General features: G+C 54.6%; 2 protein-coding genes across 4 annotated transcripts in view; both read left to right on the top strand.

Annotated features, from left to right (window-relative positions):
* Positions 1–1,734: 1,734 nt before the first annotated feature.
* CYB5R3 (cytochrome b5 reductase 3) overlaps positions 1,735–17,741 on the top strand; it is a 30,885-nt gene continuing 14,878 nt past the window's right edge. Inside the window, exons 1-2 of one of the 3 annotated variants that reach the window (XM_004063580.5) lie at positions 1,735–2,005; positions 14,877–15,008. In XM_004063580.5, the coding sequence (XP_004063628.1) occupies positions 1,985–2,005; positions 14,877–15,008 (153 nt within the window). In that variant the 5' untranslated portion in view covers positions 1,735–1,984. Of the gene's footprint in view, positions 2,006–4,372; positions 4,445–6,653; positions 6,939–14,876; positions 15,009–17,741 lie in introns of those variants that run through there. The other 2 variants (XM_019018241.4, XM_004063582.5) reach the window with 2 other exon arrangements.
* Positions 7,937–12,357, top strand: ATP5MGL (ATP synthase membrane subunit g like). Its single transcript, XM_055374786.2, has one exon. The coding sequence runs from the start codon at positions 11,044–11,046 to the stop codon at positions 11,344–11,346; it is 303 nt and encodes a 100-aa protein (XP_055230761.1). The 5' UTR covers positions 7,937–11,043; the 3' UTR covers positions 11,347–12,357.

Genomic DNA, 17,741 nt, shown 5'->3' with positions numbered 1-17,741 from the left:
CTCCCTCATCTACCTAGATCCTGCAGGGCTCCCCATTCTCCTTGACATTCCAGTTCTTTCCACCCGGGGCTCCACATTGCGTCCCCAACGTCACATCGCACCCCAGCTCGGCTGTATCAGCCTCTCTAACCTTGCCCATCAGGCCTCTGTTCACCTGTCTCCACCTCCAGGCCCTGCCAGCAAGGCGCTTCTCCCTTTCTCTGCCTGGTCTGTGCCACGTTGCCTGAACACACAGCCCACCCCATCCCCTCAGAGCACCAGGAGCTCACATCTGGGTCCAAGACCCTACCAGGAGAGCAAGGCGAGAGAATGACGCTAAGGCCCAGCATGAGCCTACACAGAGAAGGTGCCCACTGTCTGTCAAATTCATGCATTCAACAAGTATTTAGGCTGCTCATCGTGGCTCACGCTTGTAATCCCAGCACTTTGGGAGGCCAAGGTGGGAGGATGGCTTGAACCCAAGAGTTCCGGACCAGCCTGGGCAACATAGTGAAACCCGTCTCTACAAAAAAATGCAAAAATGGCCGGGCGCGGTAGTTCCCACCTGTAATCCCGGCACTTTGGGAAGCCGAGGCAGGTGGATCACCTGAGGTCGGAAATTCGAGACCAGCCTCACCAACATGTTGAAACGCCGTCTCTACTAAAAATACAAAATTAGGCCGGGCGCGGTGGCTCACGCCTGTAATCCCAGCACTTTGGGAGTCCGAGGCGGGCGGATCACGAGGTCAGGAGATCGAGACCATCCTCGCTCACACGGTGAAACCCCGTCTCTACTGAAAATACAAAAAATTAGCCGGGCGCGGTGGGGCGCCTGTAGTGCCAGCTACTCGGGAGGCTGAGAATGGCGTGAACCCTGGAGGCGGAGCTTGCAGTGAGCCGAAATGGCGCCACTACATTCCAGCCTGGGGGACAGGGCGAGACTCCGTCTCAAAAAAAAAAAAAAAAAAAAAAATTAGCTGGTTAGCCAGATGTGGTGGCACATGCCTGTAATTTCGGGAGGCTGAGGCAGGAGGATCTGTTGAACCCTGGAGGCGGAGTTTGCGGTGAGCCGAGATCGCGTCAATGCATACCAGCCTGGGCAACAAGAGCGAAACTGCGTCTCAAAAAAAAAAAACAATTAGCCGGACGTGGTGGCACGTGCCCAGCTACTCAGGAGGTTGAGGCAGGAGGAACACTTGAGCCTGGGAGGTTGAGGCTAAAGTGAGCTGTGATCAGGCTCCTGCATTCCAGTCTGGGCAAGAGTGAGACCCTGCTTTACAAAAAAAAAAAAAAAAAAGGTATTTATTGAGCACCTACTATATGCTAGGCTCTGTGTGGCTAGGCTCTGGGGATGTACGGGACTTCAAACCAGACAGGGCCTTGCCCTCCGGAAGCGCACAGTCCACTGGGATGGGGTGGGAGTGGGGAAAACACGCAGGAGGCCTTCAGCTAAGTGGGACAAAGATCACTCCACAGTGGGACAATGGCGTGGGGAGCGGAGGCGCCGCCGGGGAGGAGGCTCCGGGCGGGCCGGGCTGAGACCGCAGCATTTCACCCGGCCCAAGGCAGCTGGGAACAGTGCTGCCCAGGGAACTACAAATTCAAAGGCCCAGGGAAGGGCCGCGCTGAGCAGCTGCAGGCACAGGCCCAGGCCAGGCCAGGCAGGACCGGCCCCTGCAGTCTCGGAGGCCGGGGGAAGATTCCGCCTCTTATTCTCGCTCCCATCCGGGGGGCGCCATCTTGCTTCCTTTATGGCGGCGAACGAGGCCCAGAGAGGCCACCGTCCCGCCCGGGGCAGCACAGCGGCGAGAGAGTTCCGAGCGCAGAGGGGCGCATCCCCAGTTCCCAGTCTCCAGCCCCGGCAGAAGCAGGCGGAGCGATCCGGTCCCCGCCCCCGCGCCCGCCTGGCCCCTCGGCCCCGCCCCTGCTCCGGAGTGACGCGGGCCCGGGCGCGACGGTCTCGGCGGCGGCGGCGGCGGCAGAGCGAGCGCGACGCGGGGCCACCATGGGGGCCCAGCTCAGCACGGTAGGCGGGGAGGGGGCGCCGGGGCCGCGGGGCGTCGCGAGGGACTGGGACCCGGCGGCGAGGGGGCGGGCTGGCCTGCGGGAGGGGACGCGGGACCCGGGCCGCACCCGGCCGCACCCACTTCGCCCGCCCAGCCCGCCGCGCCCCACCCCACCCCACCCGGGCCTGGGCGAGCTACGCGGTGACCGCTACTTACGCCCTGGCAGTCTGCAGCGGGGACCCAGCCCTCCTGCCCGGGGGGCGCGCCAGAGCCCAGCATCCGGGGGCACCTGGGCCCTGCCCTGGCCGCCGTGGGGCCTTGGCTGCTGGAGGGACCCGTGGTTGTGAGCGTGCGTGCCGCTGAGTGTCAGTGTGTGAGCGAGCGTGTGAATGGCTTGAGAGTGAATGTGTGTGTGAGTGTGACCATGGGTGTGAAGGGCGGGCATGGAAACGTGTGATGGTGTGTGTGTGTGTGTACGGGAGTATGTGAATGGGCGATGTCACTGACTGCGACTGAACGTGTGTGTGTGTGTGCGATGTCACTGAGTCAGAGGGTTTTGCACGTTTAGCAACAAGGAACAGAACCCGGATGACACTGGGGCATCCTCCCAATGCTCAGAGGGCCAGGCTCCCAGCAAGGCCAGGCTCCCACTGACCCTGCAAGCTGTGCTGGGGACCTCACACTTTGTGGTGTCAGTGCTGTTTGCCCCATTTCACAGATGGGGAAATGCAAACTAGTCTTGGCCACCATCCCACAACGCCGCCCCCGGAAGGAGCCTGCTCCATGGGGTTTCAAAGTCCACTCTGCTGCTGTCACTCCTGGGCTGGCCTAGAGCCACCTTCCCTTCCCCCCAGGCCACCTTCTCTGCCCAGTTTCTCAAAAGTTGACCATGGTGAGGCTGGAGGCTTGAGTCTGTGTGGACATGTGGAGGCTGTGGCTGCAGAGGGCAGCTCTCCTGTCAACTGTGACCCGCTAGGCGTGGGGAGGCTGGCACAGGAGGAATCAGCCCAGTGCCCCTCCACCTCCACCTCTATGCCTGGCATCTGCCACTTGGAGGGCACCTGGGTCCTCCCTCCTTGGGGAGGACCTGGAGTCTCCTCCTTGGGGAACCAGGCAAAAGGCCTCTTGGCTTGGGTGGTTGCTAAGGAAAGTGTGGCCCAACCCAGAACTTCGGGATGTTCAGACCCCAGGCAACCTTGGCCAGGGTGAACCTGTGGGCATCACCCCAGCCTCCATGCAACACCCGGCCCATTTTTCCCCAGAAAGCATCTGCCTCCTTTATTGTTGAAATGTCCTGCCTGTGTCTCTAAAGCTTCCCCTGGTCTCCACCCAACCCTTCCCTGCTGTTTTTGGTGGTGTTCCTTACCTTCCAGCTGGTGGTTGGATTTATGGCCACATCCCCTGCACCTGGCTGCTCCATACATTTCTTTTTTCTTTTCTGAGATAGAGTCTCTCACCCAGACAGTAGTGCAGTGGCGCGATCATAGTTCACTGCAGCCTCAACCTCTTGGGCACAAGTGATCCTTCTACCTCAGTGTCCTGAGTACAGGCACGTGCCAATATGCCTGGCTAAGTTTTCTTTTTTTTTTTTTTTTTGAGATGGAGTCTCTCTCTGTCACCCAGGTTGGAGTGCGGTGGCATGATCTCAGCTCACTGCAACCTCCACTTCCTGGGCTCCAGCAATTCTCCTGCCTCAGCCTCCCAAGTAGCTGGGATTACAGGCACTCGCCATCACACCTGGCTATTTTTTGTACTTTTAGTAGAGACAGGGCTTCGCCATCTTGGCCAAGCTGGTCCCGAACTCCTGACCTCAGATGATCCACCTGCCTCAGCCTCCCAAAGTGCTGGGATTACAGGAGTGAGCCACTGTGCCTGGCCTAATTTTTTGTATTTTTAATGGAGACAATGTCTTGCTATGTTGCCCAGGCTGGCCACAAACTGAGCTCAAGTGATCCTGCCGTCCCAGCTCCTCAAAGTGCTGGGGTTACAGGTGTGAACTGCCGTTCTTGGCCTCATTCCATATATTTCTGTTGAATGGCTGAGCAGTCCTCTGTAAGGGGCAGAGCACTGCCTGGGAGTCGGGAGACCTCCACCAACCCTCCCCCGCCCAGCCCCATCTCTCCAAGGGTGGGTGGGGATTACCCTTTGTGGGTGCTGCTGGGATCCTCGCTTGGCCCAGAATGTCTCCAGCACATTCTGAGCCAGGCCTCCTGGCTTACGGGCTCCCCACAGTCTGGAGGAGGCTGGCTGGGGGCCTGGTGCTCTAGGTGTCTTATCTAAGACATGCAGGCCCCATGGGAGGCCTCTCCCAACACTTTGTGGGATCCAGGCCAGGGGTTGGTCCTGGAGTCTGCCAGCCACACTGGGAAAACATTGGAGCTTGGTCTGCCATCCTGAACTGTGGTTCTCCTGCCTCCCAGCCCGGCTGTGAGTGCTCAGCGACCCTGACAGGCTGACAGGTACAGTCTGCCGGGCTTTCCTACTGTCCCTGGCAGCCCCATGCTTACTCTGCGGCCCAGATCCCAGCTCTGTGTCCACCTGTTCCTTCTCCTGGGTTCCCTTCCCCTACAGTTCCCAGCCAAGCCAGAGCCCCCCACTGCAGAACTTCCTCCACTCCCTCCCACTTCCTCCCGGTTAGAACAGGACCAGGAGAGAGGTGCCGCTCAGATTCTGGCAGGACCGCTGGCGGGCAGGCAGGGGACAGGTAAGCAAGTCACCCGACTGGCTTGTCTAAGCTCCAGGGCAGGGAGCTGGCACCTGGGGAGGACCGGGCCTGCCAGGTCGGGGGCCCTGGCAGCTCTCTCTGCCCACCCCAAACCTGGCCTGGGCAGAGTGGAGGCCAGGGTCCCAGTGGGGAATTCCAGGGGTGGGCAGCTGCGCAGGGCATTCTATGTGTGGGGAGCAGAGCTACGCAGCCCCTCAGCTATGGTGCATGAGCTGGGGGCTCCCTGGGACTCTGGCACCCTGTGTCCCTCTTCCCCTCTGTGTTATTAGAGGCAAGGAGAGGCGGGTGATGGGTTCCCTGGTGGGGCAGAGCATGGCTTGTGGGCATTAGGTCAGGGGCTGGGAGGTAGCTGTCCCCTGGGCCCCCAGGTGGCTGGGGTGAGGTGGTCTGTGTGTGTGAGTGTGTGTGTAAGTGTGCACGCAGCACAGCTGAGGAGGCACAGGGGTGGGACCTTGGCCTCAGCCATCTGCTTCCTGTTTACTTGGCCCACTGCTGGTGAGGGTGGGGTGGTGCTGTGGACGAGGACGGGGCAGAGCCTGTTCCAACCCGTGTGGGTAGGAAGAGAGTGCACCCCACCGTGTGAGTCTGGCAGGGCCTCTAGCTTTCTGGAGGTGAAACCTTCGCCCCTCCACTGCTCCTGGCTGTGGTGCACCCTCTCTGCCGGTGTCTGTCTCCCTGTCTGGCTTGAACTCGGGTGGGGCCTCCTGGCCTGTGTCCCCCGCATTGCACATGGGACCTGCCACCTTAGTGCCCCTGGGGTTTGTGGACTAAATGACTGACAGACGGTGATGGTCTGCCTGTGGCTGCCTCCCCAGATAAGAACTTTTACCTATAAAAAGCCCACCCCTTCTCTTCAGTGGCCAGAAGGTGTCCCCGGGCTCAAGTCTGTCCCCTGAGGCTTGGTTTCCTCACCTGAAGTGGGAGGAGTCATGAACAGGCTTGAGGACTGAATGAGGTGGCGTGAGCAGAGGCTGTCCGCCTGGCTCCGGGCAGCCCCTGTTGTTGGGAGCGGACACTGGAAGGAAGGTCCCTGACTCTCATCTGCTGCCCACGGCGAGCCCGGCCTTCTGAGTGGTGCCTGACTCCCAGCTCAGCCACGGGAGCTGCGTGTGTCCTCTCTGAGTGTGGAACAGGCGTGGAAACAGCCTGGAGCCGGATCCTAAGCCCACCTCTGAGGCCTGTGCTCTTGGAGGACAAGCGGGCTTTTCTGACAAACAGGACAGGCTGTGCCCCGCCCTCATCCAGGAGTCTGGGCTCTTGTCCTGGTTCTGGAAACTTGTAGGCAAAATAAAAAGACTGGGAGGGTGGGAGCCTGTTGTCCCTTCACTAATTCATTCCACAAATATTTGTTGAGTGCTTTCTGTATGGAGTGTTGGGGATACAGTGGTGACGACAGACACAGATCCTGGGGTCTGCTCCAGGGCCACTTCTGGAGACTTGTGGGGAGCTGGTGGCCTGGGGTTGGAGGCCAGCATTCGGGGACTCGCCATCGGAGCCACTAATACGCGGGTGTCTTTTTCTTGGCCCAGCGCCCACCCAGGCTCACGTCCATGGGTTTAGGTTTAGGGCAAGGGAGGGAAGTGGGAAAGCAACAGAAAATCAGAAACCAGGCTCCACCCTGGGCCTCCTTGAGCTACATTTGTCCCCTCATTGTCACACAGGGAGCCTGGTTGTTCCCACCTTGCACCACTGTGGGAGGGCCAGGGAGGAAATGGGGGAAGGTGCCTCGCAGCCTGTGAAGCCAGCTGCCTGCGGAGGGGCCTTAAGCTGGGCTGTGCACTGACACAGCTGTGCTGGAAAAACAGAACTCCAGGGAGCACCAAGCACAACTCCAGCTCCTAATGTCATTCAAGTTCATTGCCAGGGCCCCCAACAATGGTGATTTCCTGTGAATGTAACTTCGGCCAACTTTTTCCCTAGACTCTATTCCACGTGGGCGTGGTTTCTGTGACTGAGGGAGAGGTCGATAGCAGAGGAATCCTCGGAATAGTACTTGCCCCAGGGAGTTTCCAGAAGGGACCAGGGGCTGTGAAAAGTCTACCAAGGGCCTGGTTAGCTAGGGAAGGGCTCATCAGGGAAGATTTGATGTTTGAGCTAGGCTCTGAGGAATGAATAGGAGTTTGCTGGTTGGATGCATGCAGAGCAAGGACATTTGGGGCAGAGAGGAGAGCATATGCAAACGCCTGAAGCAAGATGGGCTCGATGTTGAAAGAGCAAAGAGCTGGGAGGTGAGTCCAGAGTTGGGGCCATAGAGAGGGTGCCTTCAGGTAGGCAGTGGGGAGCTATGGTGGGTATTTGAGGAGGGGGTGGAGCCGCCTGTTGGTTCGGACCCCCGGGGCTGGGGGCGCGTGCTCAGGCCTCACTGTGGGAGGCAGGATGTCAGATTTGGGCTGTGAGCTCTGTGACTGGAGCAGAAAGAGTGCCCCTGTCCTGGGAGGTGGCTCAGGAAGAGCAGCACTTTGGGCTGGACATTGGGAGTCCACTCCCGGCCCACCCTGAATGGCTACATGACCTTGGCAGGTCACTTCATCTATCTGAGGGACCGATAACAGTGTCATGTGGTGAGCGATGCTTGGAGGGCTGGCTTTGGTGTACTCCGGCCAGGTCACTCCCCTTTCCTGGCCTCAGTTTCCTCACGTGCTGGGATGATCACAATGCCCGCAGCCTAGGGTTGAGGTGGGGAGTATCCCAGGAAACCCACGGCCCCTACTCAGAACAGTGCCAGCTCAGGAGCGCTGACCACTGTGTGCTTCCTTCCTCCCCACCCTCCCCATCCTCCAGGTAGGGCCCGGGGAAGTGAAGTGACTCTCCTGCCATCCTTAGCTGGGACTCAAACCCTGGTCTCTCTGACCCAACTCCACAGCTGCCAACTGGGGCCTTAAAGGAGGCCTGGGATGAGTGAAACACTTGGGCCATGCTGATTAAATGGGTGGTGGCCAGAGACCCCAGCTGGGTGGCCCTGGGCATGGGTGAGGGGTGGGCTAGGCATTCACAGTCCTTCCTTTAGACCCATGGGTCAAATACCAAGGGCCCCATGGAGCGAGGACTCAGCTGCACCCAGCATGGAGGCCCTGCCTGGGAGAGAGGCCTTTTGTTTTAAGCCCAACAAAGGACCTGTAACTGTAGCCAGGCAGCTTGGAGCTGCTGGGCCGTTGTGGGGGGGGGGGGGGGGGGGGGGCGGGGGCCAGGCCTGGTGTGAGGTTGTAGCACACTGCCCTTCCTTCACTTGGCTATTCCACTCCTCTCAGTTGGTAGTGGCCCCGTGAGGGTGGCAGGAAAAGCTCCTGTGTGTGAGCCGGGACTTCCCAGGTTATAGACCCCTACGTGACCTGGGCCCCAGCTCATTTCATCTCACATCGCTTCAAGGAGATAGGCCAGGCAGTGGCCCTCGCTTTCTACAGACAGGACACGTGGCTCCACCAGAGCACCCTCCTCAAATTGTTGGAGAGTAGGGACTCCTGGTAGTGTTTCCAGAAGGGGAGGGGCAATGGGGCTAGGCCTTGAGAGGTTAGGAGCATCTTACCTGGCTCTGAATAGAGCAGAGGCACTTGTCTGTGTTCTGCAGGATACACTACCTCAAGGGGCCCGTAGCAGGTCCCACAAAGGAAGTAGAGAGGCCTGCACGCATGCAAGGAACTTGTTTCTCAGCTTCTTGGCACTCAAAGTGAAAAGGGAACTTGTAGGGTAATGATAAGAGAACACACGTGCACATTTGCTGGGAGAACTACAGTCAGGGAGGTATATGGGGAGGGTGTATAAACAAGCTCTGAAACAGCTTTCTTGAGAGCCAGTGTTTTGTATGAACTTTGGCTTCTCAGCCTCTCTAGTTGAACTACCAGTATGGGCTTCACACACTTTTTATTTTGAAGTAATTTCAAAGTTACTGGCCGGGCGAGGTGGCTCATGCCTGTAATCCCAGCACTTTGGGAGGCTGAGGCGGGCGGATCACGAGGTCAGGAGATCGAGACCATCCTGGCTTACGCAGTGAAACTCCGTCTCTACTAAAAATACCAAAAATTAACCGGGCTTCGTGGCGGACGCCTGTAGTCCCAGCTACTCGGGAGGCTGAGGCAGGAGAATGGCGTGAACCCAGGAGGCAGAGCTTGCAGTGAGCTGAGATCGCGCCACTGCACTCCAGCCTGGGCAACAGAGCGAGACTCCATCTCAAAAAAAATAATAATTTCAAAGTTACTGTAAAAGAGCATTTATGGGCTGGACGCGGGGGCTTATACCTGCAATCCTAGAACTTGGAAGGCTGAGGCTGGCTGTTGGCTTGAGCTCAGAAGTTTGAGATTAGCCTGGGCAACATGGTGAAACCGCATCTCTACAAAAAATACAAAAAAATTACCAAGGCCTGGTGGTACGTGCCTGTAGCCCCACCTACTTTGGGGACTGAGCTGGGAGGATTGCTTGGGTACAAGAGGTCAAGGCTATAGTGAACTGAGATCACGCCACTGCATTCCAGCCTGGGTGATAAAGTGAAACCCTGTCTCAATAAAAAAAAAAAAAAAAAGAGCTCTTATGTACTCTTCACCCAGATGTACCTAATGTTATTATTTGCTACATTTGCTTTATTTCTCTCTATACAGTATATATCTAATGTATGTTAAATATATTAGATACTACATGTGTGCATATCCATACAGTGGACCCTTGAATGGCATGGGGGTTAGGGGCTGACCTGTATAGTTGACAGTCCACGTATAGGCTGGGTGCAGTGGCTCATGCCTGTAATCCCAGCACTGTGGGAGGCTGAGGCGGGTGGATCACTTGAGGTCAGGAGTTCGATGAGACCAGCCTGGCCAATGAGAAAAAACCCCGGCTCTACTAAAAATACAAAAATTGGCCAGGCGCTGTGGCTGTCTGTAATCCCAGCACTTTGGGAGGCCGAGGCAGGCAGATCACCTGAGGTCAGAAGTTCGAGACCAGCCTGGCCAACATGGTGAAAACTCGTCTCTACTAATGATACAAAAATTAACTGGGTGTGGTGGTGGGCGCCTGTAATCTCACCCACTTTGGACGCTGAGGCAGGAGAATCGATTGAACCCGGGAGGTGGAGGTTGCTGTGAGTTGAGATCTCACCACTGCACTCCAGCCTGGGTGACAGAGCCAGACTCCATTTTCAAAAAAACAAAACAAAACAGAAAATAAAAATTAGCCAGGTGTGGTGGCGTGCGCCTGTAATCCCAGCTACTTGGGAGGTTGAGGCAGGAGAATTGCTGGAGCCCAGAAGGCGGAGGTTGGAGTGAGCCAAGATCGTGCCACTGCACTCCAGCCTGGGCCAGACCTGTCTTAAATAAAAGAAAAAAAAAAGAAAATCCATGTATAACTTCTGGTTCCCCCAAAACTTTCCTACTAATATACTGTTGACTAGAAGCCTTACCAATAACATATTTGTATATTGTATGTATTATATACTATATTTTTACAGTAAAGTAAGCTAGAGAAAACTGTTATTTTAAAAATCATAAGGGGCCGGGTGTGGTGGCTCATGCCTGTAACCCCAGCACTTTGGGAGGCCGAGGCAGGAGGATCACCAGGTCAGGACTTCAAGACCAGCCTGGCCAACATGGTGAAACCCTGTCTCTACTAAAAATACAAAAATTAGCCAGGAGTGGTGACGTGCGCCTGTAATCCCAGCTACTCGGGAGGCTGAGACAGAAGAATTGCTTCAACCTGGGAGTTGGAGGTTGCAGTGAGCTGAGACCGTGCCACTGCACTCCAGCCTGGGTGACAGCAAGACTCCGTCTCAAAAAATAAATAAAGAGAAAAAAAATCATAAGGAAGAGAAAACATATTTACTATTCATTAAGAGGAAGTGGATCATCATAAAGGTCTTCATCCTTGTTCTCACGTTGAGAAGGCTGAGGAGGAGGCAGGGGGTAGTCTTGCTGTCTCGGGTGACAGAAGAGGAAGAAGATCCTTGTATAAGTGAACCACACAGGGTCCTGGCCGGGCGCGGTGGCCCACGCCTGTAATCCCAGCACTTTGGGAGGCCGAGGTGGGTGGATCATGAGGTCAGGAGTTCAAGACCAGCCTGGCCAACGTGGAGAAACCTTGTCTCTACTAAAAGTACAAAAATTAGCCAGACGTGGTGGTGCTCACCTGTAATCCCAGCTACTCGGGAGGCTGAGGCAGGAAAATCACTTGAACCCGGGAGGCGGAGGTCACAGTTAGCCAAGATCACACCACTCTACTCCAGCCTGGGTGATAGAGTGAGACTCCATCTCAAATAAATAAATAAATAAATAAATAAAGTGAGCCACGCAGGGTCCTTCCGGGGGGTGACCTTCAGCTGGCCATTCGGGATGATGGACTTTCCATCCCAGAACCATGGCTCCATTTGTCCGTAACCTTGTGGAGAAGACCCCAGCACTGGTGAATGCTGCTGTGACTTACTTGAAGCCTCGATTGGCCGCATTTTGGTACTACACCACGGTTGAGCTGGTTCCTCCCACCCCTGCTGAGATCCCTAGAGCTATTCAGAGCCTGAAAAAAATAGTCAGTAGTGCTCAGACTGGTAGCTTCAAACAGCTCACAGTTAAGGAAGCTTTGCTGAATGGTTTGGTGGCCACTGAGGTGTCGACGTGGTTTTATGTCAGAGAGATCATAGGCAAGCGTGGCATCATTGGCTAGAATGTTTGAAGACCAGTCTTAACATCTGATTATATTTGATTTATTATTTGAGTGTTGTTGGACCAGGTGTGATCAGACTGCTATCTGAATAAAATAAGATTTGTCAGAAATTCCAAAAAAAAAAAAAAAGTGAATCAAGCAGTTCCAACCTATGTTCAAGGGTCAACTGTGTCTATATTTTGAACCATTTAAGAGTAAGTTGCCCCTTTGCCCCTAAATATTTCAGTGTGTATCTCCTAAGAACAAGGACATTCTTTTGCGTAACCACAGAATAATTACAGGAAAGTAACATTGGTACAACACTATTATCTAATCCACAAGCCTTATTCAATTTTTTTTTTTTTGAGATGGAGTCTTGGCTCTTGTCACCCAGGCTGGAGTCCAGTGGCATGATCTCGGCTCACTGCAACCTCCGCCTCCTGGGTTCAAACAATTTTTTCCTGGCCCAGTGCTAACCTAAAACCATATGCTGGAGTTAGTCCTTCTGTCTCTTTGGCCTCTGTACTAGTTTACCAGGGCTGCCATAACAAATTTTCTGCAAACCAGGCAGCTGAAGACAACAGAACCTTATTCTCTTACAGTTCTGGAGGCCAGAAGTCTGAGATCCAGGTGTCCGCAGGGCAGGGCTGTGCTCCCTTTGAGGTGTAGGGGAAGATCCTTCTACCTCCTTCAGCTCCTGGAGGCTGTCAGCAGTTTTTGTTCTTTAATTTTTTTCGTTTTTTTTTTCTTTGAGAGGGAGTCTTGCTCTGTTGCCCAGGCTGGAGTGAAGTGGCATGATCTCGGCTCACTGCAAACTCCACCTCCCAGGTTCAAGTGATTCTCATGCCTCAGCGTCCTGAGTAGCTGGGATTGCAGACGCCCGCTACCATACCCAGCTAATTTTTGTATTTTTGGTAGAGACGCGGTTTTTCCATGTTGTCCAGGCTGGTCTCCAACTCCTGACCTCAGGTGATCCACCTGCCTCGGCCTCCCAAAGTGCTGGGATTACAGGCGTGAGCCACCGTGCCTGGTCCCCCCCCCCCCCCCCCCCGCCTTTTTTTTTTTTTGAGACAGAGTCTCGCTCTGTCACCCAGGCTGGAGTGCAGTGGCACGATCTCAGCTCACTGCTACTTCCGCCTCCCAGGTTCAGATGATTCTCCTGCTCCAGCTTCCTGAGTAGCTGGGGTAGCCTGCCACCACACCCAGCTAATTTTTGTATTTTTGGTAGAGACGGGGTTTCACCATGTTGGCCAGGCTGGTCTCGAACTTCTGACCTCAAGTGATCTGCCTGCCTTGGGCTCCCAAAGTGCTCAGATTACAAGCGTGAGCTACAGCGCCTGGCCTTTTTTTTTTTTTTTGAGATGGAGTTTCACTCTTGTTGCCCAAGCTGGAGTGCAATGGCACGATCTCGGCTCACTGCAACCTCCATCTCCTAGCTTCAAGCATTTCTCCTGCCTCAGTTTCCTGAGTAGCTGGGATTCCAGGCATGCGCCACCACATCCAGCTAATTTTTTGTATTTTTAGTAGAAACTGGGTTTCACGATGTTAGCCAGGCTGGTCTTGAACTCCTGACCTCAGATGATCCACCTGCCTCAGCCTCCCAAAATGCTGGGATTACAGGCGTGAGCCACCGCGCCCGGCCTTTTTTTTTTTTTTTTTTTTTTTTTTTTTTTTTTTATGTGGAGTCTTGCTCTGTCTCCCAGGCTGGAGTGTGGTGGTGCGATCTTGGCTCACTGCAACCTCCTCCACAGGCAACCTCCTGCCTCAGCCTCCTGAGTAGCTGGGATTACAGGCATGCGCCACTGTGCCCGGTCAGGGATTCAGGTTTTCTAACCAACTTTTAGGGTCTTTTTTTTTTTTTTTTTCCAACAGAGACAGAGTTTTGCTATGTTGCCCAGGCTGGTCGCGAACTACTGGGCTCAAGCAATCTTCTGCCTCTGCCATCTGAGTAGCTGGGACCACGGGCGTGTGACACTGTAACCAGCTAACTTTTTTTTTTTTGAGATGGAGTTTCACTCTTGTTGCCCAGGCTGGAGTGCAATGGCATGATCTTGGCTCACTGCAACCTCCGCCTCCCAGGTTCAAGCGATTCTCCTGCCTCACCCTCTCAAGTAGCTGGGATTACAGGCACCTGCCACCACACCTGGCTAATTTTTGTATTTTTAGTAGAGATGGGGTTTCACCCTGTTGGCCAGGCTGGTCTTGAACTCCTGACTTCAGGTGATCCACCCACCTTGGCCTCCCAAATTGCTGGGATTACAGGCGTGAGCCACTGCACCGGGCCTACAACCAGCTAACTTTTTATATTTTTTGTAGAGACGGAGTTTCACCACGTTGCCCAGGCTGATCTTGAACTCGTGGACTCAAACTGTTCACCTGCCTCCGCCTCTCAGAGTGTTGGGATTACAGGCTTGAGCCACTATGCCCAGCCCCCTTTTAGGGCCTTCATGAGGCTGAGATGTCGGGGGCAGGGGCTGGGGAGGAACAGCCTCTCAGGGCCGTGTGGCAGGGTCCACTTGGGCCTGAGGTATCCCAGCATGGTATAAGGGATGGGTGGACTCTGGGTCAGCTCCTCACCTGCCAGCTGTGTGACTGGGTGAGTCGCTTTGCCTTTCTGGGCTGTTTCCTCATCTGTGAAATGGTGGTGGTGACAGTGCCTACCACACGGGGTTGCTGCGAGGGCCGTGCCTGTGTGGTACCCGACGTAGCCCTGGGATCCCAGAGGCTGTTGGCTTTGGTGATCTGAGCTGTAGGGTCTCAGCTCTGGGGGCCTTGCAGATCACCTGGTCCACTCCAGTTGAGAGGGGAAGGGACTTTCTCGGGGTCACACAGCCAGTGACCTTCCCAGTGCCTGGCTCAGTGCTTCGCTTCCCCTTACACCTGATGGCAGAACCCCAGGGCTCAGGGACACTCATGGATGTCATTTGGGGGAAGTGGCTCAGTTTACTCAGCTTCACTGGCTTGTTCTAGTGTGCTCTGTGGGAGAGCAAAGAGGAGAGCATCAATCCCAGTGGCCCCAAGGGACTGGATTTAAAGGTGCCATAGAGCCATTTGGTCAGTGTAGGCCTTTCATATAGATTCTGAGTTGGGGTTATTATTTGTCTGTTTGTCTAAATCAAGCTAGAACTTGACATCACTTAATAAGACCGGGGAAGTTGACTGAAGGAAGCAAGAGAAGGAAGGAGCACAAATACATTATGCTCAAGATTAATTTTACTCTGAGCTTCCTGGTAGCCAAAGTGAAAAAGGATATGTGCTTACACCCACAGCTCTTTTTGGTCCTGGCTCTTCAGAGGAAACGGAGCTTTTTCTCGTGGTACTGAGCATAGAAGCCCGGGTAGTGCTCAGTGACAGGTGTCATGAGGCTGGTCTTTATAGCTTCTCCTAGTGGGCACCAAAATGGATGATGAAGCTTTCTGGATGAGGGTGGTGGGGAGAGGATGCTCCTGGCAGAGGGGGCAGCGTGAGCAGAGGCCTGGTAGTGTGGACAAGCCAGTGTGTTTAGGGAAAGGCAGGCTCCTGCACTGACCCCGCGGGTCCTGTCATTTCAGTTGGGCCATGTGGTGCTCTTCCCAGTCTGGTTCCTGTACAGTCTGCTCATGAAGCTGTTCCAGCGCTCCACGCCAGCCATCACCCTCGAGAGCCCGGACATCAAGTACCCGCTGCGGCTCATCGACCGGGAGGTGAGTGCCGGCAGCCGCCGCTGCCTCGTCAGCATCACAGCATTGCCCAGCACCTACTCTGTGCTCAGGGCATGGTCCTGCTCTGAAGTAGGTACTGTTGTCCACCCATTTTACAAATGGAGAAAGCAAGGTGATGTCTCTTGCTAAGGCCACCAGGAAGTAGCAGAGGAATTTAAACCCTGGTCTCTCTGTCCACAGAGCCCCTTCTCTGAACCACACTCACTGCCTCATGGAAGGTCAGAGTGGAAGGAACCCCTCAGAACTTTTAGGTTCAATCCCCCATTTATGGGGTAGGAATGCAGGGGGTGAGAGATTTGAAGATAAGGTCTCCTCCCTCCTCCCCCTCCCCCAGCGTCATTCCCCACAGCCTGGTACTGCTGGACCTGGACACCTTTCACATCTGTGCAGATTCCCTGGGTGCTCTGAGCTGTGTGGGCTTCCTCTGCCCTGTTTGATTCTTACTTTCTTTCATTAGTTAGTTCATACTTTTTTTTTTTTTTTGAGACAGAGTCTTGCCCTGTGTCCCAGGCTGGAGTGCAGTGGTGCGATCTCCGCTCGCTGCAACCTCTGCCTCCCCAGGCTCAAGTGATTCTCCTACCTCAGCCCCCTGAGTAGCTGCGATTACAGGCGTGAGCCACCGCGCCCAGCCTAATTTTTGTATTTTTTGTAGAGGTGGGGTTTCGTCCTGTTGCCCAGGCTGGTCTCAAACTCCTGGGCTCTAGTGATCCCCGCACCTCCACCTCCCAAAGTGTTGGGATTACAGGCATGAGCCGTGGTGCCCGGCCTGACTCCTTTTTCTCAAAGCTCTGATTATGATTTAAAACCGTCCTCTCCCTCTTTTGCCTTGCCCCAAGTAAAGGCTGCTTCCATCGGTCACTTGCCCTCTTCAGAGCCCCTCCCTTGCTCTATTTCTGGCCACCCCCAGCAGGCACAGGAGGGGTGTGGCAGGGAAAACTGAGTCACAGCAGAGAACATCATCTGCCAGGGCCCAGGGCCCAAGTCTCCACCCTGGGCTTGTGCCTGGTGCCTCTGACTCAGGCTTCACAGGAATCTCAGGCTTCCATGGCACGGAGCTGGCCGTTTCCTGTAACTGTTGGGGCAAGTGTCTGTAATTGTCCCAGGAGCTCACAGAGAAGTTGACAACCAGAGAGAAGCAAAAAAATACAAAATGAAAAGTAAATTATCGGCCAGGCACGGTGGCTCATGCCTGTAATCCCAGCACTTTGGGAGGCCAAGGCCGGTGGATCACCTGAGGTCAGGAGTTCAAGACCAGCCTGGCCAACATGGTGAAACCCCATCTCTACTAACAATACGAAAATTAGGCCGGGCGTGGTGGCTCACGCCTGTAATCCCAGCACTTTGGGAGGCCGAGGCGGGCAGATCATGAGGTCAGGAGATCGAGACCATCCTGGCTAACACGGTGAAACTCCGTCTCTACTAAAAATACAAAAAATTGGCCGGGCGTGGCTGGGCTCACGCCTGTAATCCCAGCACTTTGGGAGGCTGAGACAGGCGGATCACAAGGTCAGGAGATCGAGACCATCCCGGTAACACGGTGAAACCCTATCTCTACTAAAAATATAAAAAATTAGCCAGGCGTGGTGGCGGGCACCTGTAGTCCCAGCTGCTGGCGAGGCTGAGGCAGGAGAATGACGTGAACCTGGGAGGCGGAGCTTGCAGTGAGCCGAGATTGCGCCACTGCACTCCAGCCTGGGTGACAGCAAGACTCCGTCTCAAAAAAAAAAAATTAGCTGGGCGTGGTGGCAGGCACCTGTAGTCCCAGCTACTCCGGAGGCTGAAGCAGGAGAATGGCGTGAACCTGGGAGGTGGAGCTTGCAGTGAGCCGAGATCGTGCCACTGCACTCCAGCCTGGGCTACAGAGCAAGACTCTGTCTCAATCAATCAATCAATCAATCAATCAATATGAAAATTAGCCGGGCGTGGTGGCAGATGCCTGTAATCCCAGCTACTTGAGAGGCTGAGGCAGGAGAATCGCTTGAACCCGGAGGCAGAGGTTGCAGTGAGCCAAGATCACACCATTGCACTCCAGCCTGGGTGACAAGAGCGAAACTCCGTTTCAAAAAAATAAAAAATAAAAAGCAAAAAAAAGTAAATCACCACCTCCCAGATGAGACCACACTTAACCTTGCGATATGATTTTTTGTTTGTTTGTTTGTTTTTGAGATGGAGTTTTGCTCTCGTTGCCCAGGCTGTAGTGCAATGGCGTGATCTCAGCTCACTGCAACCTCTGCCTCCCAGGTTCAAGTGATTCTCCTGCCTCAGCCTCCCAAGTAGCTAGGATTACAGGTGCCCACCACCACGCCCTGCTAATTTTTTTTTTTTTGTATTTTTAGTAGAGTTGGGGTTTCAACATGTTGGCCAGGCTGGTCTCAAACTCCTGACCTCAGGTGATCCACCCGACTTGGCCTCTCAAAGTGCTTGAATTACAGGCGTGAGCCACCGTGCCTGGCCCTGTGATATGTTTTATACTTATGTAAGCAGGCACACATGTTTTTTTCTTACCCAAATGAAATAATAACATTTTGAAACCTGTTTTTTGACAGTATTTTCCCTTGTTATTGTTATTGGTGGGTTGTTTTGTTTTTGCTTGTGTGTGTTTTTTAGAACAAGGTCTCACTCTGTCACCCAGGCTGCTTACTGCAACCTCAAACTCCTGGGCACAAGCCTTCTGAGTAGCTGGGACCATGTGCATGCACCACTATGCCTGGCTCT

Source organism: Gorilla gorilla, chromosome 23 (genome assembly GCF_029281585.2).
Source record: "Gorilla gorilla gorilla isolate KB3781 chromosome 23, NHGRI_mGorGor1-v2.1_pri, whole genome shotgun sequence".
NCBI classification, from domain to species: Eukaryota; Metazoa; Chordata; class Mammalia; order Primates; family Hominidae; genus Gorilla; species Gorilla gorilla.
Note: the sequence above shows the minus strand (reverse complement) of the source record. Positions and strands in the feature narration are given on the sequence as shown.

What these genes read in the sequence shown, in the direction of transcription:
- ATP5MGL (XM_055374786.2), top strand. Translation starts at nt 11,044, where the DNA reads ATGGCTCCATTTGTCCGTAACCTTGTGGAGAAGACCCCAGCACTGGTG.